General features: G+C 33.5%; 4 protein-coding genes across 5 annotated transcripts; all 4 read right to left on the bottom strand.

Annotated features, from left to right (window-relative positions):
• Positions 1 to 6096: 6096 nt before the first annotated feature.
• LOC18047667 (dCTP pyrophosphatase 1) lies at positions 6097 to 6676 on the bottom strand. Its single transcript, XM_006440615.2, has 2 exons — positions 6497 to 6676; positions 6097 to 6408 (listed from the first exon to the last, which is right to left on the bottom strand). The coding sequence occupies exons 1-2, from the start codon at positions 6674 to 6676 to the stop codon at positions 6175 to 6177; spliced, it is 414 nt and encodes a 137-aa protein (XP_006440678.2). The 3' UTR covers positions 6097 to 6174.
• Positions 6677 to 7853: 1177 nt separating this feature from the next.
• On the bottom strand, positions 7854 to 10039 carry LOC18047666. Of its 2 annotated transcripts, none has more exons than XM_006440614.2 (3): positions 9982 to 10039; positions 9286 to 9449; positions 7854 to 8787 (listed from the first exon to the last, which is right to left on the bottom strand). In XM_006440614.2, the coding sequence occupies exons 2-3, from the start codon at positions 9442 to 9444 to the stop codon at positions 8050 to 8052; spliced, it is 897 nt and encodes a 298-aa protein (XP_006440677.1). In that variant the 5' UTR covers positions 9445 to 9449; positions 9982 to 10039; the 3' UTR covers positions 7854 to 8049. The 2 variants fall into 2 exon arrangements, with proteins under 2 accessions (XP_006440677.1, XP_024045059.1); XM_024189291.1 differs by lacking the exon at positions 9982 to 10039 and adding an exon at positions 9794 to 9877.
• Positions 10040 to 10247: 208 nt separating this feature from the next.
• On the bottom strand, positions 10248 to 13962 carry LOC18047665 (probable LRR receptor-like serine/threonine-protein kinase At1g74360). The gene is made up of 2 exons (XM_024188238.1): positions 13682 to 13962; positions 10248 to 13581 (listed from the first exon to the last, which is right to left on the bottom strand). Exons 1-2 carry the CDS (start codon positions 13749 to 13751, stop codon positions 10385 to 10387), a joined length of 3267 nt encoding a protein of 1088 aa, XP_024044006.1. The 5' UTR covers positions 13752 to 13962; the 3' UTR covers positions 10248 to 10384.
• Positions 13963 to 21852: 7890 nt separating this feature from the next.
• Positions 21853 to 24142, bottom strand: LOC18047664 (myosin-8). The gene is made up of 3 exons (XM_024189406.1): positions 23971 to 24142; positions 23698 to 23804; positions 21853 to 23351 (listed from the first exon to the last, which is right to left on the bottom strand). The coding sequence occupies exons 2-3, from the start codon at positions 23797 to 23799 to the stop codon at positions 21885 to 21887; spliced, it is 1569 nt and encodes a 522-aa protein (XP_024045174.1). The 5' UTR covers positions 23800 to 23804; positions 23971 to 24142; the 3' UTR covers positions 21853 to 21884.
• Positions 24143 to 24602: the final 460 nt, after the last annotated feature.

Here is a 24602-nt window from a genome sequence, read left to right as displayed (position 1 = left end):
TTTGGGGATTAAAAAAAATGAACTCAGCTTGTTCAAAACAAATCTATCTAGCTATATTTTAATTAGTTTTATATATAGAAAAAAAAATTAATAAAGAGATATAATTAAAGACTAGCGCGTCATTGTTTTTCAGTCTTATTTTAAGCTACAATACAGGAGAACGATATCGTTATAATTAATTAATGTGTTTAATTTTTCTAATAGTTGTACATATTTGATATTTATTGCGAAGTTATTGCAAGTCAAGTTTCATCACTAAAAAAAAGGGGTAAATGATTAAACTAAAGTGTTTATATCTCTTATTTTTTGAATTACTTAATTGATTCAATACAACATCTTAAGCAAGACTTGAAAAAGAAAAGTACAAAGTATAGACTAGTTAATGGAATTTTAGAAAACTAAGGGGCTGTTTGTTTTTTTTTTTTTCACTTAATGACTTAATTTTAATTAGTTAAGTTATTAAGTCTGTTCGTTTTTCAACTTAATAAAAAAATTTAACCATTAAGTCATTAAGTTATTAAGTTAATTTTTTAGCTTTTTACTTAATTTAAAAAGTCCTAATGATATCATTAAAAAATATTCTCCAAAATATCCCTATCTAATTAATTAATTTTCATCCTTACCTAAATAAAACGTAATAATTAGCATTATTATCCATCTTTATATAACTTATGATAATATATATTGGTAAACTATTATTGTTTTTATCTTTTTATTTTCTTCAAATTAGCATTATTTATCTTCATAATTTTTTACAAAAATTTTCATATAAAAACATCAAAAACCATAATAAAATTGATTAAAATATATAATATAGAATATTAAAGAGTTGTATTTAATTGAATATGATTTATGATATGATAATTTGCATGTAATCTTATTTATATTATTTGAGATGTTTTATTGTTTTTTTAATGTTTATAATTTGTAAGGGCATAAATGTAAAATATTAGTTTTCATATTTTTTAAACTAAAAACAAACAACTTAATATTTATTTTTAGCGATTCAAACCAAAAAAACAAACATATTATTCAGATTTAGACATTCAGCCCTATTTAGAATTCAGACAAATTTAGATCTATTAAAATTTTAGACAAAAAAAACAAACGCCACCTAAGACATATTTGGTAACGACTTCGTTAAATACAACAACCAATTATTTTTAAAATCAAATAATCAAAGGAAATTCTTTAAAGAAAATATATTTAGATTGTTCAATTAACAATTTAGGATAAAATTCAGTCGAAAGCATAACTTGACTGACCATAAATGTGTTTTGTTCCCATACAATAGTAATAGGGGACAAGAAGTTGTTTTTATAAATTGAGATATCTCGTTCCCTTTCATACTTTTAACCCAAAATAAGAAAAAAGAACTCCTAGATAAAGTTATAAAAATACATTTTATGAACGTCACAAAATTATTATAGGTTTTAAACTTGTTTTATTTGTAATATTCAAAATTAAAAAATAGATAAAATAATAATAATAATAACAGTTCGTATATATTGTAATCTTAGATCAATAACAGAGGTCGGAAAAAAGAACATTACCTCTAATGCATTAAAGAAGGTCTTTGCTTTAGATTCTCAACATGCAAGTCATCCTTTTTCACGTTTCAGGCACTGATCATCGGCGATCAACGATCGTTAATTTCGATGAAGACCAAAATTAGCTTCGAAATAATCGCCGATCGAAAATGTTGAGAATAAAATTCTCCTTATAATTTATGCTAAATACTGTTTAAGCCCCTAATGTTAGTCAAACCAGGAGGGGCTATGTTTGAAAGTCTATCAAATGCATAAGGAATGTCACTCAAACTAAACAAGTTAAGTGCACAACAGTCATACATCACTGAATTGGCAATATGCTATTGTTTTCCAAGTATAGCTTCCTGCCAAAGAGGAATTAATGTTCACTCAACATGAAAACGCTGCTTTAACAAAATCATAATAATTCCTTGACACTAAATCAATTCAATCTTATCTAATTTTTATAGTTTTACGTTGTTTATTTAAGAAAAGAATATTGATATCTTTGTGGTTTGGTAAATGATCAAGATATTATTTCATTCTTGGATATCAAATGCTTTTATAAGAAGCATGATTAAGAAAAATAAATATTAATCAGGTCTAAATCCATCTTGGATATAATTGTACTTAATATAATATATTCATTTTTTTTCAATATAAATCCTTCACCTTATTTAAGTGAGAATGTACAGTAAAATACAAAAAAAAATATGGATATTAATTCATTAGAGACTATGTTTTTTTGTTTGTTAGTATATTAAAATCTATATTTTTTTTTGTTTGTTAGTGCAATTATTATTATGATTATTATTATTAAATATGATAGGAATCTCAATTATTTTCTCAGTATTTGAGTACAACTGTCAACTGATGTGGGAACTTTTTTATAATTGTTAAATCATGTTAGTCATTCAATTTTACTTTTTTTTTTTTCATGAATTGCAAAATTTACCATTTCATGATAAATATTAGTAACTCATTAATATGATAGTTATATAAACAATCATACAAGTTGATATTCAAATGATTTCATTATTCATGTAACTCGGATCTCTGATATAATCCAAAGTTTAACTAATATATTACCATAGGGATGGTAATGATACCACCCATTGTAGATTTGCCTTTACTAAATCCATACCCACAAAAAAAATTAAATTACCAATTTGTCCCTAACCTGCAACAATTTTTTTTTAAAGAAAAAACTACCCACTACGGCTTTTAAAAATGATCAGACTCACCCGTAACCTATAGTAGATTTTTTTAAGAGTTTTATCATTTGAAATCACAAATATTAAAAAATACTTTACAAATACATAAAAACTTAAATTTTACAAATTCAAACTATAAATTTATAACAATAGCCTAAAAAATCTGCATGCAATACTCAATGCTACATTTTATCAATGTAAATAAAAAAAATTAAAATTTCAACATCAAATCAAACAAATAAGATGTAATAATCTAACAAAAATAGGTAAATCATCATCACTAATATCAATGCCTTGCTCTATCTTTTAATCATCATCACTATTTTTTCTCTCAATACTAAATCTACCCGTAATCTACGGTGTGTTTGCATTTGAAATATTAAATCCGTCCGCAACCCATAAAATTACTTGCACGAGATAAATTTTTACTGACGAATTTCCGGGTTAAGGAATAATTTTGCAATTCCTGTACATAGATAATGTTTAAGTTAAAAAATATAATATAATTCTCATGTAAAAGTCAAATTCAGTCATCCTATCACAAGAAAGTGATTGATAGTGAGGAAATTTCGGTGAAAAGAAAATAATTTTCTAAATTCTTAAAAAAAAAAAAATTTTTTTCTAAACCTTCCATGTGAAGAAAACCTATTGGGGAATACCCATTGGCCATTGCCCAATGCCCACCATATTATTTTCAAATAAAAAGCAGGTTGTTTTTTTTTTTTTTGTTTCTTTCTTTTTTTGCCCCCCAAGCCATCGTCGTGGTCAATTCTCCCAATTGATACAATCCTTGCTTAATTTAGCACCTCGTCAACTATTTTTGGTTTATTCCTTCTCTTCTAAGTTACTTGTTCTCTCCTTCACTTACTCTGATAGTAAAGTTTGGACTTTGGAGGGTGTAAGTTTAGTCGAACAGCACATCTAGAGTAAATGAGATGACAAGACTAACTTTTTAACAAAAATTACAAAGAATTAATGATAGAGAGCTAATGAGAGAAAATTATAACAAACTCTGAACTCAGATTATTTAAATCTTAAGTTGCATAGACTTAATAATTATGTAATTGCGAGTTATTGTGTATATTTGACTTTATTTTATTTTTTTTTTCATTTCAAAATATCTATAGGTTATGTAATAAGAATATATGTATCTATCTTTTAAATTAAAAAAAAAAAAAAACTATTGGCTCGACTGAAGATTTATTGCTTTGGAATTTTAAAAAAAATTGAGGGAATAAAGACTTAGGCCCCCCAAAAAATGTGGTGTCCGCAGTGGTGAGACATCTTAAGTTAACAATACTTTATTGTATAATAAAATAATGAATCTCACTGTGAAATCTATTAAATTTAATAAATTGGTGAGAGTGGACACTCCCTTGACAGATTCTTTCCGTTTTGGAGTGTAACCACGTCTCCATGTGAAACGGCGCTGATTGAAATTGGTTTCGACTACATTTTACATTGCCCAGACATCAGCATCGCATTGAACCATGGATTTTACCACACTGTTTCTACGAAATTACCATTCGGCCCCGTTGGACTGGAGGGTCATTTTCCTGGGAGTCGGATTTTCGTTTTCCTAAGGGGCACCAGGCCTTGGTGGGCCCCACAACGTGATATGGGAAGAGGAAAACCGAAAATCAGGCGTTCTGTTGAGGTGGACCCCGGAGGGGGACAGCAATCGACTGCGCTGCACGAGCCTATTGAGAGCGCATCCTGGCTGGACACTCGGCCCAAGCTCTTCTGGGCCCACTGGGAGCTCGAAGCCACGATCCGTTTAGCTATTTTGGAAATCAAACTCTCAATTTTTTTTTTTTTCTCTTTTCTTTTCTCCAGCTTCTGAAAATTGATGATAAATGATAAATTTATGAATGTTGATTTAGAATTGAATGTACATTATATATGGTTTGTATAATCCTATAACTCGTTTAAGAAGCTACGGAAAATTTTTAAATATAAATATAAGTAGATTGCAATATAATTTTAGAATAACATTATGCTTATTCATTTGAAATACGAAATTCGGATACATAATGATGTGGCATCTTATGTGTCAATTTATTAAATAAATTGTAAAAATAATTGGTTAACTTATAACCAAATTGATCAAATGTATAGGGAATTTTAGCTATTTTTCTGAGAAAATGCTCGAAGACAAATCATCCGATCTTGGTTTAATAAGAATATATAATTTTCCAGTTTCAAGCTCCACTATATTTAACTATTCACCAACCATCTCCAACAGAAGAGAGATAAAAGTTGTGGGACTCGGATGCCGCCAATGTCAATAGCTTGTCCAAAGTTTCTGGCTATGCCTACTCCTCCTAGGGCTAGCCGAAAATTCCTGTCCAATTTCTCAAATTTTGACCTACCATTGCCAATTTTGCATTATTACATCTATATTTCATTTCACTTGACATGCTATTGGAAAGTTGAGCTCATTAAATCTAAATCCTGCTTGGTATTACAGTATTTTATCGTAGAAAAAAATTATAATTATAAAAAAAAATTTAATAGTGAATAGTAAATATAATTTATAAATAATTTTATAAATATAGAATTAAAAATAACTTAACTTTTAAGACACAGTAGATAGTGTTTATTAAATATTTTAATATTATAATTTCAATCTCAATATTAAACAAGGTTTTAATTCTAATAAATTTCTAACAATAATATTAATTGATTCGTAGAAACTCTTATCTAACAAGAAAATTAATTTTATCGGATAGGGCTGCTCTCATTGATTCCAATAATTTTTTGGTGAATGTTGATATGCAATTAATTTGTCTGTGATCGTATTGAAAATGACAAAGGAGTCAATCATTATCATGCAAGCAGCAAGATTGCGGTGTTGCCAAACCTACAGTGAGGAAGCATCCTCAGCTACAAGTGTTCATTGGCTCATTCGAAAGTGCTTTCCATGTTAGCACAGCTAACACGTTTGTTTATCTTTCTTTAGCATTTTTTCGTGGTCTTTTTGTATGTACAACTTGGAGGATCTAAATAATTAGCAGTATCAGCAGATAAACAAAGCCCATCAAGATATTAATGGAGTGGGTTTGATATGCTTGTCCTCAAGCATGATAGGTGAGGCAACTACAGGTTGTTTAGTGTCCACGAGGACTAACTAATCAATTTTCATCCCTATTTACTTTTTAGTTTTATGGTTGTAAGATTTGACTGTTAAGCCAACTAACTTGGGGTCAAATTCCAGAATGAAAGCATCAAGGCTGATGGCTCTAATTAGCCCTGTAACATTGAAGTTGAATAATGAGCTTTAGATTCAAAAAGAGAGATTATTTCAAAACTTCAATATTATAAAACTTGATCATACAAGTCAAAGCCTGGAAATGAAAGCAGTGAAAAAGATACCAAGACACAAACATAAGACGTGGAAAAATACAAAGTACCCATGAGCACAAAACTTTCTAGGAAGACTTCTGATTAATCACTGGGTACTTTCTAGCATTCTTAACAATCTTTGCAAGTGCTGCCTGGCCAAGATCAAGGCCACAAACATCAGCAAGTTGAATCAGATAAAGCAGAACATCAGAGAGCTCCTCTTCTAAATGTTCCTTATCATCAGAACTCCAGTTTGGTAGCCCTCTTGCAACTTCTCCTCTCCATTGAAATATCTCGGATAGCTCCCCCACCTCTCCCACCTGCACAAAGAATCAAATCAAATCACCAATCAAACCATAACGAGAAACCTTTTTTTACAGTTTAAAAATGGACATTGAAATGTCTTACAAGTGCCAAAAGAAGGTTTCTAGGACTGTGATACTGTTTCCACCCTCTTACTTCAGCAAACTCAGCAAGCCTATCTCTAAGTTCTTGAAGGGAAACATCTTTATAAGCTTTCTTAACACACTCATAAGAAGACTTCTCCATTTTCTCCTTTCTCTTTGTTATGGTTTTGCCTTCATGCATGCTCAAGTTTAAATAGAATTAAAGAGAGTGAGACATCCTAATTCCCATCTATTTTGGCTTTTGCCTTTTTCTGATAGTGGAGAAGCACTTGAGTGTTTTCTCCAAACAGTAATCATGTGACGTATGGTAAAGATGTCTATCTTTACATCCATGTCTTCACACCATTTGCGCACCTGAAAATTGAAGCTTTACCAGAAAACTATAGGTAGCAAATTGTGTGTATATCTTGTTATATGGATTCATCATCATCATTATCATCATCATCGCTTAGAATTTTTTTGGAAATTTAGTAGTGTTGTACTAGAAGGACAATCATTCTACTTTTATCTCATGGGTCTAAAAAACAGGACAAATGAGCATCATTGGTAATGCAGCCTTTACGAATCCCGGAAAATGCGATTCCAATCTGGACAATTTGAGACCATATGTCCATCATTAAATCTATGAAGTCAGGGAATGCATCAAGAAGCATTGATGTGCATGAGCATGTGCTTGTCTTTTAGCTACCCTTGGCACATATGTAGGTTATGCTCCAAATCCAAATAAACCCCAGAAAATCATGTATGGATTTCCTTGTGCATGCATATCCACAATAAGATAAGTGTTATCGTTCTATTTTACAACGAAGAATTACAGGAAAGAGACAGAATTGCCTACAAATCTGGGTGATTATAAAATATCCTTCCGCATTTAAGTCAGGGGGGCCTATTTATAAATTAAGCAATACTTATTTTGTCAGAATGATGAGTGTCTTTGTATCCTGTTCTTCAGCCTGACCCAGGAAGGACAAGCAATATGACCTGTTTTCACGTCCCTCGTAATTCATGGCCCTCAAGAATTCAGCTTTGCAGAAATGGCCAACATTATTTGCAGAATGAATACTACAAGCAATCAGGATTTCCAAACAGGGTTGAGGGGGAAAAAATAAAGAAAGGAAAAATCACAGTTTCCTTGTGCTCATTAACGAGCCCCAAGGCTCTCAATTACTAAAACATTCATATATTGATAAGAAACTAAAAAGCCTCAGTATAATAAGATTCATGTGTTGAAGATTAAATCTGATGAAAGAAGATATCATAATGGAACAGTTCATAAAACTAAAAGATCTATGCCAGCACACTCTTGGAGATGTTCATTCAGCATCAATTCAGTAGCAAAAGGAACTTCTTCTTCTTCCTTTTTTTTTTTTTTGGTATCAAAGTAGATCCTGTGAATTGTTTGAGCGTTTCTTATAGTTCTCCTAGTAAAACTAAGAGGAAACAAAAGCTAATCATGGCTAAAAGGATCAAACAGGATTAAATATTTGCCAATAATATGTGACAAAACTACTGATTCTTGATGACAGCATCTTCCATTTCCATAATTCTTTCTGATCAGGCCTTCCCACTATAGCTTCCCAAGTTTTCGGCCCTTCTGTTCTTCTCAATTTCATAGAGTCGAAGGATATGGTTTTTACCATCAAGGTGCATCTTGAATGCATCTCCATTTGGGCACCAAACATCACACAATTTGCACCATTTTTGCTCTCCACCGCCTTTCAAAGTGCATTTCGCCCTTTGTAAAGCCTTGTGCTTTTTAGCATTTAAGTGCAGCCGGAACAACTCTTCGCTTGAAAACCCAATATTACACAAACGACACCATGTTTGCTTCTCTCCTACCTTAACAAGACTCTTTGCAGTGAGTTCCGTTTTGTTTCTTTCTTCTAGGTGCTTTTGAGCTAAATGTATCTTGAATGAATTTCCATCCATGCACCATCCTTTCCCGTTAGCTACTTTACCATCTTCACCGAAACTATTCCCATTTAATTTCAACTCCTGTAGCTTAGCCTTGTGCTTACGACCTTTTAGATGTTGGTTATAGTTGAAGGCAGAAGAGCAAGGCACATGGCAGATCGAGCAAAAATTGCTGTCAGCTTGAATTGCATGCTCGGGATGACTATCCAATGACTGCGGCAGCTCAGGAGATGAGCATTCTGCATCTGCAGTGCTTGTTGGGGTTGGTCGTTTCATTCCAGAAAGCCTAGGGCTTGAACTTGATGGTGGACTTGGACCCGGAATTTGACTTGGGCTCATACAAAGGCTTGATTGTGGGGTTGGTCGTTCTTGGTTTTCCTTTGACAGCAATAAAACAATACAATTCACATTTGACATATCATGCAAGCAATCAATTATTAAGACTATAGAAAATTGGCACCATGCAATGCAATGGAATGAGTTCATTTTAAATTATTGAGTAGTGTCTCACATTGGCTAATAAAGAAAGATACTTGAATTTATAAAGATATAGGTCACTCTTTATTATTGATGGTTATGTTTTTTGGGTTGAATACTTAAAAATCTTAGACTAATCTCCCCCCATCAATTGGTATCAAAGTTAGACTAGTAGTCGAAATGTGGGGGTGGAACAACTCTGGTGTGTCGTGTTGTCCGAAAGGACCAAGGTCCAGCAGCTCAAAAGATAATTTTTTAGAGTTGGATACTTAAAAATCATGAGCCAAGACCTCCCAACACAAATTCCAAATTCCATGAAAACAAATATGGAAAGCTAGTCGAATAAAATCTTCTAAATAATCAACTGCAATGATTCACATTTGCAAAAACCCTACTCACCTGCAATGGAGCGAGGCCTTTCTCTTTTTTCTCAAGGCCATCATCATGTTGAGACCGCAACAGGAAAACCTTTCTCCGAAATGCCAGCTCTCTTAAGATAGCAAGCTCTGCAGTGATCATTCGTCCTCTGCTTTCAGCGTCGATTTCTCTCTCTGTCATAAGCTCTGCAAATTTGGCATACGAATTCGCTATTGATTATACACCATGTGTATAATAAGTACCCATTAAAAACCTATGGGACTGTCTGGAAAACTGAACAAGTTACTAGTGTATATGTCAACGCTTCTTGTTCTTGTAATAAACAGAGTAAAAAAGGGAATATTTTTCACATTCGTTTATGAAGCATTACTTGTTAATTAAAAAAAAAAAAAAAAACCACCAGAGCAGCTAATCAAAACGTAAAACAAAAGCAACCCAAAGTAATTTATCATGCATATATATTACAAAAACCTCAGTTGTTTCTTTCATTGATCTAAAACGTGGAAACGAAAAAAAAAAAAAGGCTGACTTTTCATTCTTTCTTTCCTGGAAGAGTGGAGTGCGCAGCACTTAGAAGAGAGAACCCGAAAAAAAAAAAAAAAAAAACTTGTCCAGGAAGTGATCCTGTTGACAACAAAAACAGTAAAAAATTAAGCATTTTTCTTTTTTTTTTTCCGGGAAATGAAAATGGAAAAAATGTTAGAAAATAATGCTTACCCAGCTGGGATGAGAATGCTTTCTAAAGCCTTGAATTTGGAAAGAAACAGAGAGTACTGGATTTCGGCAGAGGGGTTCATGAATCATGTGCGAAATGTGTCCATGTGTCCATGCATGTAATTGGCATTGCAATTTTTGTCTAAGGGTATTTTAGTCATTATACATTGGCAACAATTGTATAGGTCTAAAAAGCATGGCCGTGGCACATAAGACATCAGCGAACAAAGTCCAATTAAATTTGTTTTTTAACGCATAAGAATCATAAATGTTGTGTACAAGAAGAATGAGACGAATCGTATTTTTGTGTCCATCACATCTACACTTGCTCATTTTTGTATTACATAAGAATGTAGAGTAAGTTATTGACAATTTCTGAAACAATCTATCTCAAATCCCAAAAACTTCAATCACAGTGAGGCAGTATCTTGATTAACATAGCTAGCACCTCCTTCACGTTTGGTCTAGCATTTGGTGCCTCTGCTGTGCACCTTACCCCTATCCTAAGCAACTCAGACATCTCCTCCGCGCCTTCAGCTAGCCCGGACCCCAATAGAACTACTGGTATAACCGCTCTTCCCGGTCCATGTCTCCCATATCCCATCACCCTTCTTCCCCATTCCACCAAACATTCTTCCCCTCCTTCCAATGCCCTCCTCCCAGTTGCTAGTTCCATTGCCAACACTCCGAAGCTATACACGTCGCCTTTTGTTGTCGCTTGCCAGGTCTGCCCGTATTCTGGTGCTACATAACCAACTGTCCCAGCAATCGTTGTGCTCACATGACTATCCCCTGCACTCACAACTCTGGCAAGGCCAAAATCTGTAACTAGTGCCTTTCCTTCTTTGTCAAGTAACACATTGCTGGCCTTGACATCGCGATGGACTATAGGAGGATAGCACTCGTGGTGTAGGAAAACTAATGCTCGCGCCACGTCAATTGCTATGTCTAGACGTCTCCGCCATGTTAGTCTCGTTCTATCTGATATAATGTCCTCCAAGCTCCCGCCTTCCATGTACTCATAAACCAGTATTTTCTCTGATCCATCAAGGCACCATCCGTAAAGTGTAACAAGATTTGGATGTGGCCAACCAAAGCCATTGCCACTTAGTACCTCCATTTCAGCGCGGAATTCCCTTTCACCCTCAAGCCCTTCTCTTTGTAGCTTCTTCACTGCCACTTCTCTGCCATCAGGCAAGACCCCGCGATACACGGTGCCAAATCCGCCCTTTCCAATTATCCTATCTTCCGAAAATTTTACCGTGGCCTTCAAAATGTCAGAGTATGTGAATGCTGTTTTGTCCAAACGGATGACCTTAACAGTGTCTGATAGCCATGGTGACGATCCTCCCGAGCTCGAAGCGAGATCATGTCGATACTTCATACCCTCCAAGAGATATCCCTGTTGTTCTGCTGGACGTTTTACTAGCATATAGATAATAATTGACAAAACTCCACATATCAAGCAGGCCATTAGTAAAGCTAGAAAAGCTAGAATTATTGTCAACTTAGTATTATTCCCTGTCCTTCCATTGGAATTGGGATATTTATGTCCATGATGGGGGCCATTCTCTATGAAATCTGGAAGGTCCAGGAGCGGATCTCCAAGGTAAGATGTTTTCTCAAACGTTGCTAGCTGCCCAGTTGATGGAATTGTGCCAGAGACGAGTGGGTTGTATGAGATGTTTAACTTGCTCAGCTCCGTCAAATTGTTGAAGCTAGCAGGGAATGGGCCAGAAAAATTGTTGTAAGACAAATCAAGATTCTGCAAGCATTTGATATTCCCAAATTCTGAGGGAATTTCACCCGAAAAGTTGTTTCGAGTGAGGTTTAGAACTATAAGGGGCAACTGATCAAATTGCGAAGGCAGCTTCCCATCAAACTGATTGAAACCCAAATGCACCATACTGAAATTTTGCAGCTTACCAATATCTGGAGACAGCTCTCCAGATAGCTGATTCCCAGAAAGTTGAAGATAGCCTGTGATTTGAAATGTACGCGATGCCAAACCTGGAAGGCAAACTGGGAAGATGCCAGTGCCTTTGAGTAACCGATCCCACAAGCTTCTGCAACTCTTCCTTGTGAGGATAGTATACACAAAACTGAATGGTGGGTAGTCTGCAGGAATCCATCTCTTCATCGACAAGCACTCGCTAGAGCCAGCAATTGTCCGCTCACCGTTTCTTTGGTTTGCTTCAAATGTTGGTCTTGCGTTCCTCCCAATAGTCATCACTTCAGGTGGGATGTTCCCGGAAAGCTTGTTGTTGGAAAGGTTCAGCCACAACAAGCTGGTGCAGTTCCCAATCTCACGCGGGATTTCACCACTGAGTGAATTGTTTGCAAGCATTAGCCACAAGAGAGAGGTCAAGTTTCCAATGGAGGGCGGTATTGGTCCAGTCAATTCATTGAAGGAGAGATCAAGAGTTTGTAGATTAGGCATGTTTCCGTATACTGCTGGTATGGAGCCATTGAACCGGTTATGTGCCAGGATCAAGAACTTCAAGCTTCGCATTTGAGAGATTTCAACTGGTAATGGACCTGTGAAATTGTTGTGGCTGAGGTCTAGTCTGGAAATATTTGGCAGCTTTAGAATGCCTGAAGAATTCATCCCGTCGATGTAGGAATTGCTGTGCAATGCAAGAATCTTCACTTGGGTGAATCTTCCAAATATCTTTTGCACTTCCCCTCCGAAATTGTTGCTGCTCAAATCCAGAACCTCCAACTTACTCAGATTCAAAAGAGATTCAGGAATCACGCTCAAGAAGTTGTTTTTACCCAAGAACAAGGCCTCAAGACCAGAAATTGAGCCTATCTCTGCTGGAATTGGCCCAGAAAAATTGTTTCCAAACAAATTCAGGACAACCAAATTCCTGCAGTTAGAGACCTCTCCAGGAAAATCGCCAATGAATTCATTTCCTGACAAGTCGAAAATCTCAAGACTACAATTCTCTTTTAAAACTGAAGAGGAAACAACCCCACTAAGAACATTCTCAGAAACTGAAAACTCCACAAGCTGTGCCAAACCATTCCATATATTGCCCCTGAAGTTATTAGAGCTCAAGTCCAGATACATCAAATTTAGACATCCATCAAAGCAAGCATCAATCCTTCCAGTGAGATTATTCAACGAAAGATTAGCCACCACCAATTTCTCACAAATTGCGGGGAAGCTGAACGAAATTTCACCATGAATCCTATTTACAGACAAATCAAGAATCTCCAAACTCCTCAACCCACTTAAGTTGAGCTCCCCACTAAGAATATTATGTGATAAGTTGAGGTACTTCAGGCTTCGGCAGCTGCTTAAATCATCCGGGATTGATCCAGAAAAGGTGTTTCTGGAGAGATCAAGATAAGAGAGTTGTGTCAAAGCAGAGAAGTTGTTGAATATGTCACCAGAAATGTTCCAGTCAGTGAGATTAAGGCCATTGACTCTTGCCTTATCCGGAGAGCAAATGATCCCAGGCCATTCACAGGGGCTTGAGCTTTGATTCCATTGCATGTAATGTCCTTCGTTCACGGGATTGTTGTTCTCCAGGAACGATCTCAGGTTCGATAAGACTTCTCTGTCAGTTTCCAGAGAATCTCCAGCAACATGTGTAGCTGCAATAAGTAATACAGTCTCAGGCTATCATGCATGAAAATGGAAACAGAATTGAGACTTAAATATTAGAAAAAAAAAAAAGTGGTTCTGGATAATTACCTATGACCAATACTGCGAATACGAACAAAGCAAAGCGCCATGAATCGTTTTCATCGTCCGACATGTTCATCCAACTAATCTTGATTCTTCTTCGTATAGGAAAATATTTACAATTTAACTTGATAAGAACATATCAATGAAACCATAATGATTGAACTGAATGGGATTAAAGAAACGAATCGAAAAGGGCTAAAAAGTATTTCATATACTGGAATGTCTTTGAAGTGCAAGGCCTGCTAGCATAGACCAAACCAAACTTTGAAGAAGAAGCGATTAACAGTTTCTTCTTTGCCTCATATATTTTTTATTAAAAAAAATAAAGAAGTATGTTTATAAGACTAATTAATATTAATTTAATAATTTTAAGCTTGAGGAAGGAAATTTGCGTGCATGTTTTTGCAATGTAGCCGCCCCTGTTGACCAGCTTGTACCCATTAGCTTGGTTTGACTAGGAATCTAGAATAAATGGTATGTGTTTAGTGTTCACGTTTTACTTATGGAAATTTTTGTATATTCTTGCAAAAATTGTTTGCGAAATTAGTCATAACCGAGAAAAGGAAATGAGAAATTAAGGAATAAAATGAAGATCACCGATTTGTTGGTTGGTAAGATTATTTACGAATAATCGAAGGATAACGGGTACGAATATCACGAGAATGGGATTGGTTGGTTTCGTTGTATTAATTGCACCCATGGTTTTGGAATTTGGTTCTATTATTATTATTATTATATAAATAAATATTTCCATACAGAATTTTAAAGTGCGGAAAAGTTCAGAAAAACGTATAAATCATGCAATTTAAACGCTGTAAGTTTTAACTTTTTAAAACCTCGCAATTTTAAAACTTTCTTGGACTTTTCCTAAACTCTAAGATCTCGGATTGAAAAAGTACTATATATATAGTACTTTTCTAGTGCGAGTGCCCTCATTTTTTTTTTCATGCAAACTCGTTGTTAAGTCGTGCGGTTCAATAGAGTCAGTTTTTAATACTGTTAAGCTGCACAACTTTATAATATATAAGAAAATAATTATATTAAACCGCAAGACTTAACAATGTGTTTGCAATAAAAAGATTGAGAGTGTCTGTAGTTATATATATATATATTTAATCAAATATGGCATCAACAGCATATAATTTAGAATTATAATTCATATTGAAATACAAGTAATTTGCAGGTTGTCATGGCTCCAAATAAAGTGCGACGTTGGAAATTACAAGGGTACAATTTATGCTATTCAATTGTGGGACTGTCGTGTCAACTTTCTGATATGCCAATTTTTCAGAGTGTTATGGTCAAAGCCATTAAAAAATCATAATGATAAAAAGATTGCCAAGACGTAATTGATTGGGATGGTCATCACATAATTCAACTCATCTTGAGATAAACATTGATGCCAAAGTTGAATTTCAAGGTAAGAATCGTGAATTGATTATGCTTTTGTTTTCTTAATTTTACCTGAACTATGAATTGATGATGTCTTTTATAGACATTTTTATAGACATCACAAAGTTATTATGATTTGATTCTTAACTTGTTTATGCAATAATTACAATGTCGATAATTAGTTTCAATCAAGATCTCTTTCTCTATCGGCCTCTTTTTTCTATTGTTCTAATAATTAGTAAACATGAAAGGATAAGTTTGGTACCTTTACATCCATGTAGTGTTGATTAAAGTAGCACAAACGGATAAGTTTGTGTTAAATTCAAAAACTTCTTGCTCTAGTTGTCTTTAAATTCAAATAAAATTTTGAGTTACCTCGTGTAAAATCTTGGAATCTTCAACCACCCCACATAACAAAAGTTGCAAGCAATAATCCCCTCTTATTATGAAATTGACCATTAATTAATTAGCAAATAAACCCAACCTAATTTTGGAGGTTCATGGTTTCTTAATTTAGGTGTAGTCACTATCTCGTGAATACAAAAATCCAGCAAAAGGGAATCTCCGGCCGACCAAGAAACAACACAAAAATTAATGACTTGGATAACTTGTTTTCATACAATAATTTGTTTGGTTTGACCCAGCTTTGAACAATACAATAATACTTATCTTCATAATATACAAAATAAACCTTTAATTTGTAGTAATTTTTTATCTTTATTTCATGTGCGTTTTTGCACCTTAATAGTGATTGAAACATTTTATATTGATTTGTTTCATATCCTTGGACCACTGTGCATGGTTATGCCAATTGTATTTTTTTTTAATTTGTATTAATTATTAAAGGAAATAATTGAATAAGAAACCCGATAAAGACGATTTTGGCCGTTTTAGTCAACGGCTGTTTTAACTAATCAAAGTAATTCTCTTCAAATTCCACATTTTTCTAAAAAATAAAATTGTCATGTCGACAAGGTTCAAAGATGTTGTTACAAATTTCTTGTCAATGGTGATGTACATTAGGAAATGTGTTAATTAATGATCTTTTTTCTTCCGTACGTGGCAAGATCATTGCTGATTCTACTCAATAGATTATTTGGCGTCGTTGGTTAATGAAGCTACATCTCTTTGCAATGATCATACCCAAAAGTGCATCTAGATTGCAGAGTGTACATGAAATAAACAAAAAAAAAAAATCTTCACCAAAATGAAAATATAAGTGGTATATATTCTGAAAGTACTCTAATAAAATTATTTAAATAAGTCCCAATAAATTTTTGGCTATACATTCGGGTTATGCATTCGGATTGTACTGTAATAAAATTAATTAAATAAATTTTGACAAATTTTTTACTGTATATATAATATATAAATATAAAAAAAAAGCAGTATATATCTACAAGAAAATGACATGAAGTGTTGTATTCTTTGTGTATTGTCAAATCGTTTGACATCAATTGGTCAAAGGAAAATGATGTTTCCCTTCAACAATTTGACAACTCCTACATATATCCCCAATTGCTTATGTCGATTTTAGTGCTTGTTTATATGATCAGCCATTATCGATTTCTCTCTCTCTCTCTCTCTCTCTCTCTTAAAATTTAATTTTCAATTTCTTTTTATTTTCTTGGTAGCCCTATATGAATGACCAAGATCAGGGCAATTGAGTGACACGCGGTGGTCTCGGATTCGGCTTCACGGCATGGGTATCTATAAAACCACTCGTGGGGCAGTCACCCTCAATTTAATCAAAGACAAATGAGGATGTCTATTTGTCAACTATTATGTAATCAGATTTTATAGTTGAGATACTTAATTACCCAAAACGTTTTAGTTGGTTTGTTCTTATCATTTACTCCTGCCGCCACAGTGACAACACCAATCCAGTTAATAGTAGCATTTTTATTACTTTACGCAATTGTTAATTAATAAGTTAATGTTAGAACATTAAGGATTTCAAAATCTATAATTATAGCTAAGAGCTCAAAGAAAACAAAATTGAGTCAATATATACTATAACATAATCATGAACCATTATTCAATAATTTGATCATTTGAAAAGTGAACAGCAAAATGTTCAATCCAAACCCATCTGTTTGGATCCATAGTAATCAAGATGATCAAGATTTGTATGCTTCATTACAATGTTTAATCATATAACAAAAATCAAGACAAATTGAAAGCAATTCAAAATTTTAATATTTCTTTGAGTCTCGCACACTTGTTGTTGTTATTATACGGCATTACCCACTTGGTATTAATTTATTAAGGTTCATGGAAATTAAACTGAAACATAAATTTAATAAATTGTCGAGGATTTGGTCCACAATAGAATCATCTGATTTGCTAAAATTTCCTAGTAGTATTTTGGCTTATCGTTTAATTAACAATATATCAACTCACGTTTAGCCAAAGTACATTAAGGAGAGGACATACTGCATTAGCTTTTATTTGAAGCTTAGATTCAAAAAGTCAAAAAGTCAAGTTAGAATAGCTAATCCTGACCCTAAATTAATTAACAATATACCAAACCTGATATTTAAAATGAAAATCATGGAAAATGAATCATGATGATCTGATTTTTTTTTTTTTTTTGGGGGTAAACTTGTATCAAACTTTTAATAAACAATTTTTAAGTAAAAGGAAAAAGGAGAAAAAAAAAAATATTGCAAGCAGTAGTTTTCATATGAGCAGCCATATTGGACGCAACACCCCAATAAGAACTCACTATAGGTGTTGTTATGCACCATAATGTGCACAACGACGCGTACTAAATCAAAAGTCTTGTTTTAGAAATAACTTTTTTAAAGTTGTATAGAACTTTTGCTTCTAAAAATGGTATAATTATTGTCTAAAGGGAGGGTACGTTTTTCTTTTCCTATTTTTTTTTATAACTTATTAAGGCACATGAAATTGAATTATAATTCATCTCGTGAGTATACCATCCAAGACCTAATTAGAGTTCATACAATAAAACATGATTAATTAATTGTGTGATTCACAAGTTTGGAGATACTATTGGGCCGATGCCGAAGAATCTCTAATACAATTTTTTTGGTCAAATTTCAACGTAATTGCTTTGTCAATTAACTTACAATTTGCCAATCAAATTTAAGTCAGCATAAACTGCTCTCCCAAGCCCTACGTGACATTAAACTTCAGACCATTATTATGGTTTTAATGATTAATAATCATAGAAAATATGCTCCATTCACCCCACGTGTGGGGGATTATTGACCTTGGCTGTGTATCCATGGAAAAAAAAAAAATCAAGTGCATACATTATTTCCATCAATCATATATTATGGAGACCTGTCCACGATTATTTTCTCACTAAAATTACATTCAAAGCTCTATTGGGAGTCTAAAGCATTACAATTATTGCATAATAGTCCAGGGCATAGTTACATATAATGTAATTTATAACAATCAAAAGGTAGTCATTCCATACAAAAGAATAGTAGTATGTTTTACTAGTGTTCATTATTGACGCCTAGAAATAGAAATTTCAGAGTTGAAAATATATTTGCAAATCTTGTAGGTCTTGATTTGCATGCATAGAAAATGTTTAGCTGAGATTTTTGACCGAGAACGTTTATTTAAGTACAGATTTAGAAGCGCCAACAGAGCCTCTATAAGTTATAAAATTAACAAGGAAATTTTCATTTTTCTTAAATAGCAAGATAGAATTATTTAAAAAAGAGATTGGAATCGGAAGATTGTGTATTTATAAAGACATGATCAAATTTAAAAATAGAATTAAGATCATGTATGACGATCCTTACATACTGTTAAGAAGGATAAATTAAAATTTTAATACATATTTCTTATGGTCTATAATGTAACTTGACAAGTTAAAAAAGCTACCAGAAATTTAATTAATTAGCTATAATAATTACTTTATTTTTTTTCTCTTCATTGAAATTTAAGTATGCATGAAAGTGATAGTCTTCTTCACAATACATATACCGTGCTTTAGGAACGCCATACAAGAAATTCCCGCATTCGGTAGAAAATGAATAAAAATAAGGAAAAGACTTTTCATAAATTTTGAGCTCTTACATAATATAATTGTCAAGAAAACATTTATTCTTTTTAAAAATTTGCTGTTGATAAATCCGTGGATCTGAAAAGTTCATTTCGGACAATTGAACTTTCTCAAACTGTTTAAGAGCCATACACAAATGATATTGAAACAAAAAGCTCTCAAAATTTTCTTTGGTAGGTCAAACAAATAATGTTTCATTTTCGCACAAATGACCCATTGGCTTATCATTTATGACTTGGAAGCTACATGGTAGCGTGTGGGGAAATACAGCCAGGCCCAGCATATAAGATTTTGACCCGCCAGCATATTTTGAAAAGAAGTGCTTTTCAAAGTATTAATCAAGAGTCGAGACAACGACGAAGAATATCATGAACGTGCATGCATGACTTAATTAAATCAAATATGCAAACTAAGGAATCCGAGGAAAATTTGTTGTTGCTTTGTCGTGTGAAAATTGTATAGAAATTTCCTTTCTAAGAATTAAGATGCCTCTCTCTCTTTTTGTTTTTTGGTTTCCAATTCAAACTGCAAATTTGATATGGCATCATTTAAGGTTAATAATCAGTCCCAAGTATATGGTAGTTAAATCAGAAATATGCTGAGATCTGTCCCACGTACCTCGATGTAAGTCAGTTTGACGTAAGTTTAGTGTGAAAATTTATTCCAATGAAGGAGAGACGTTCCCAGTAAATCTCCTCTCATGGTATATACAAGAAATCTTAAAAGTCTGTTTGAGGCAAATCTGATACCCATCGGTAAATGTCCACCTCAAAAATCTGTTCCGGTGAAAGAGAGGCCTATTTCCAAATAAAGAGAAAATTTATTCTCACAATATATAGGTCTTTTTTTTTTTTAAATTGAAGTTGAACAGTTATAGTTTAAAAGATATAATACTAAAGTTTTTAGTAACAGTAACTAATGTATTTTGAGAGCTAAGTGATTTGATTTTACACTTATATCATGAAAATTTTATTATATCTTTACTAATTTCGTCAAAATTATTATTTAAAAATTACATTTACTATATATTATATACTATTAACTTTTATTTTATAGTTGTAGCTTTTCTTCACAGCAACTATACCTTAAAAGATATAGTACCTCAATACCAAACAAAGTTGTATAGAAACACTTTAACTTTGGAACTCAGTGAATTGTCACCATTGTGTCTTAACAAATATAAAGAAACTAAATGGGTTTTAATTTTTAAATGGGTATAGTACTTGTAGTAATTGGAAGAGTGGAGCTTTTAAACTACCTTTTTTAAATTGTATTTTCTAAAATACTCTCAGTTTAATTTATAAAACACACAATTACGTATTAAAATTAACCATTTTCCATAAAATTTCACCCAAAAAAATACTTTTAAATTTTTTAGTTATAAAAATACATAAAAATCCTAAAATCTTAATTTATTTCATTCTTATTATATAGCTTCTATTTCCATAACTCCAAACTCTCAAAATTTTCTTTATTATTAGAATTAAAATATAAATATAAATTATGAAATAGTGTGCTGTAAAACAACTGTTACAAAAATAATTTATTTAAGTGTTTAATTGAATTTCCATTCAAAAAATAAAACATAATTAAATTGCCTTTGTTATTTAGGTAATTTTAGTTTAAAAAAGGAGTTCTGGGGAGGTGTCAATGTACCTACTCCAATTGAAAATGTACAAATTGTTGTATTATTGTTTAGGCGAAGGCCGCAGGGCCCAAAATGTCCTCTTAATTAGTAAAAGGCCAATTGAGAGTTCTATAATTCGGGATTTCGGATGTAGCCCAATTTGACTCGTATTTCTGTTTCAAAGATTGGATCCAAGATGACATCCGAATCATAATTTGTTTATTAATAATCTCTCCACACCCATGTCATAAACTCTCGTATAAATTATATTGTAAATTTGTACTATATTGCTTGTCGTTTGAAAATTTAAGTTGATCAAAACAGTACTTATATCCAAGATGAGGAGGATTTAAAGCGATAATACGTTTTTAATTTGTAGGTGTAAAGAAATTATGGTTTAATTAAATTCATGTTTCTTGTTTTATGTAATTTTCTTTAATAATGAAGTTATGATTACGAAAATGGTGTTTTAAAAGTAAATTAAAGGGGTGTTTTTCTATTAGCACCAACTCACCTAACTAGAAAGTTTTGGGTGGCCACTTGGGCTTGTAGCCCAGTGGTGGACCATTACCCTCAAAATTAAGCATGACTATGAGGGCAATGGTTCGAGTCCCCACAGACTTAACCTCCTCCAATTAAACATAATTGTGTGGAGATTTCTATAAACGTTTTTCTCCCTTACGAAATGCGAGTGGAGTAGAGACATCCCTCCTCCGTGAGGGGTATTTGGGATGGGCATGTACTTCATAGAATAAAAATGTAATAATATAAGTCCCATGTATATATATCTGATTGTAAATATCAGTGTAATGACCTGCTGTCATAGCAGTTGTATATATATCTGTGTAATGCAGTAACCTGATGCTTAATCAGTTTCAAAAAAAAAAAAAAAGAAAGTTTTGGGTGAGACGATCAGACAAGCATGTTTCATTATCCCTACACCCATTTTGATAACATTTTATCACATACAGAAAGAAACAGCAAATAACAGTGACACTCTAGAGATAGCTAGCTGAAACACTAACAAATGATAAATATTTACAAGTAACCACTATAATGCTCACAAGGTCTTAACATAAGATATTTAAACAAAATCAATTTCATCTCACTCCACAAAACAACGTTAAAATACTAATTTGTTCCTAAAATTTCATATTGAGTACCTTACCAAGAGGTTGATATGTTGCAGGTATCTTCTCATATGTTGGAAAATTCATTGGTTTAGGTTCTGAAACCTCCTTGAGTGCAACTATACCAGCACTTTTCTTCTGCTTACGCTCCTTATATCTCCTTATTTGATCCTCAAGTCCTGCTTTTGCTCTCTCAGCTGCATCAGCTCTCGTCATAGCCTGTTCTACTCGATTCCTCAACTCCCTGATTTTTGCCGTTGCTCCTTCCAATTTCTTCTTCGAAGTTTCTAATTCATCCTTGCTTTCAGGCTGAATAGGGTAACATTCCACTAGTGCCATAGAAACTTCATCTGCCTTAACAGCTTTCTTGACCAACAAGTCATATTCCTCAGCAGAAATTACTACAAAGGCACCATTCTGATCTTCTCTTATCTCTTCAGTTACATTCTCCAACTCATCAACTTGTTGAAATTCAACTCTAGTGTTAATCAAGGCAGATTCGACTATCTCAGCCTTTGCTACATTTTCTTTTTTTCTGACCTCATCCATCTCAGTTTTAGCCCTCTGTAACAAATCAGTAAGCATTTCAGCATTAGATTTCAAGCTATCCATCTCTTCATTTGCATTCTTCACTTCTAGTTTTAATTGATGCAACTCTGTCTCCATAGATTCAATACGAAACGCTTGAACTAAGTTTCTCCTTTCCTTGACTTCCATTTCTTCTTTTACTTGTTTCAATTCTTTTATCACATCGGACTTATCTGATGAACTAAGCATCTCAATTGATTGCTCAAGTTCCAACCGCAGCAAATCACTGACTATGGACTTCTCCAGGAGCTCAATCTCCAATTCTTGTATCATTTCCAATTGCCTTTTCAAATCCTCGAACTGCTCTTCTGCTTTAGCTGCTTTTGCTTTAGCTACCTCTAACTCAGCATCTATCTCAGACAAAATTTTACACTTCTCACTGTGTGCTTCAATAGCAACCAACTCTGCCTTAAAGAGAGCTTCATTCAGCTCGGACACATGCCTTGAAAGCATATCTGACTTGTCCTTCTCCATCCCAGCAGCACTCTCCATCAGTTCCGCTTGTGTCATTGCCTTGAGCTGCAAGCCTCTGGCTGCAGCAAGTTCTGTTTCCATGCTAAGCAACTCCTCTTGTGCAGCCTTCAACTCATTCAAAACATGCAAAAGTTGCTCACGGAGCCTTGCAGTTTCTGCAAGCTGATCAGCCATCTCCTTGAGCTTTGATTTGAGTACATCTATACAAGTTCTAGCCTCCGTACATTCTTCTACGTACTTCCCCCTTTCATCCTCAGATTGCTTAAGCAGTGTTGAAAGTTCATCGGCAATTTTCTGATAGTGGTCTAGCTTGAGAAGGGCTTGCTTTTGGGCAGAGTCCTTTGCTTCCAATTGCAGCTTGCAGTTTGCTAAATCCTTCAGCAAGCCTTCAACATCCATCTCTTTTTCGTTCTCCGACTAACCTCAACCGAGAAAAAAAAAAAACAATAAAAATACAACAATAAAACAATCTCTCTGTGTTAGATCTTGCCAAAATATGCCTACCCTAGATCAAATTTACTCCCCTACACATCTAAGGTGTATTTGAACTGTGTTGAAATGGAATCACTGGCTATTAGATATTAAAACAAACAGAACATGGGGGGTTTTGTAATCTGTAACACACATGCGTGTGTACTTACCGAAATTAAGTTGAACCACAACGGTAACGAATTAAAGTTTCCTAATTGAGTCTATTATCAACAAATTAAAGAAACTAATTATGTGGAAAATTTGAAAAAAATAAACTTCAAGAAAATCTCACATCGCTTGTGGGGGATTTTTGTTTTCCCTGATCAACTTTCTCCCCAAAAAATGACAATGCAACTTGAACTGGTTCAATAGGCTTGTCATCAATCTCACCCATTTTTTCTAATCAAAATGAACAAAACGTGAAACATAGATTTTCAGTGAAATATTCCACACAAAACGTGAAAAATATTTATGTTTTCCCACATTTTATCATCAATCAGACACAGAAAATGTCAAAAACAGAGGTGGCAATAATTAATCAAAACAAAAAAGAAGAAGAAGGTACCTGAAGTTGGCAGACCCAAGTCCCCAGTAAATCTGAGACCAATGGAAGAGAGAATGGGGGGATTGAGAAAGGTTAGAATGAAGAAGATTCATGGAACCCAACATTGTGTTTTCTTGTTTGTGTATGTTGGGAAAAACAAGGTTCTGAGTTTTGTCTGAATTTGAGAGCCCAAGTTTTGTAAACAACGTTCCAAGAGCTATACCCTTGAACTAAACGGTGAATTTTAAGTCCACAAGAATTTGATTGAATTTGCTTTCATCAGAATTACTTTGTTTTTGTTTTCTTATTTTAGTGGAAACAATTTGTTTCGGAATTTTCGCAGGCTCCTCGTTAATTTTTTTTTTTTAAAAATATTTGCACAGGTACCCTGTAAAAATGTAAAAATTTAAACTTTTCAATTGTCTGGTTCACGCATTATACAAGAAATTTCAGAGTTAATAAGTGGGACTTATGATTAGTTATAATAACCCAAAGGAAAAATCACTTACAACTGAACTTCACAATAAAAATGATTAAAATGTTTTGACAAAAGGACTTTCAACGATGGAATTTAGCACAAATTTCGCAGTACAACAGTAAATATCAGTTCCTCTAATTGCGAGATTTAAAACAATATATTATTTGATTAAATT

Source organism: Citrus clementina, unplaced genomic scaffold, assembly GCF_000493195.1.
Source record: "Citrus clementina cultivar Clemenules unplaced genomic scaffold, Citrus_clementina_v1.0 scaffold_3, whole genome shotgun sequence".
Taxonomy (NCBI): Eukaryota; Viridiplantae; Streptophyta; class Magnoliopsida; order Sapindales; family Rutaceae; genus Citrus; species Citrus x clementina.
This window is presented reverse-complemented; position numbering and strand designations above follow the sequence as displayed.

Coding starts and splice junctions, on each gene's coding strand:
- LOC18047666 (XM_024189291.1), bottom strand. Junction 8,788..9,285: donor AAGGCCTCGCTCCATTGCAG/GTGAGTAGGGTT, acceptor TTGCTGTCAAAG/GAAAACCAAGAACGACCAAC.
- LOC18047665 (XM_024188238.1), bottom strand. CDS start 13,751: ATGAACATGTCGGACGATGAAAACGATTCATGGCGCTTTGCTTTGTTC. Junction 13,582..13,681: donor ATTCGCAGTATTGGTCATAG/GTAATTATCCAG, acceptor TACTTATTGCAG/CTACACATGTTGCTGGAGAT.
- LOC18047664 (XM_024189406.1), bottom strand. CDS start 23,799: ATGGGTGAGATTGATGACAAGCCTATTGAACCAGTTCAAGTTGCATTG. Junction 23,352..23,697: donor AAAAATCCCCCACAAGCGAT/GTGAGATTTTCT, acceptor GGTTGAGGTTAG/TCGGAGAACGAAAAAGAGAT.
- LOC18047667 (XM_006440615.2), bottom strand. CDS start 6,676: ATGCATGAAGGCAAAACCATAACAAAGAGAAAGGAGAAAATGGAGAAG. Junction 6,409..6,496: donor GAAACCTTCTTTTGGCACTT/GTAAGACATTTC, acceptor TTCTTTGTGCAG/GTGGGAGAGGTGGGGGAGCT.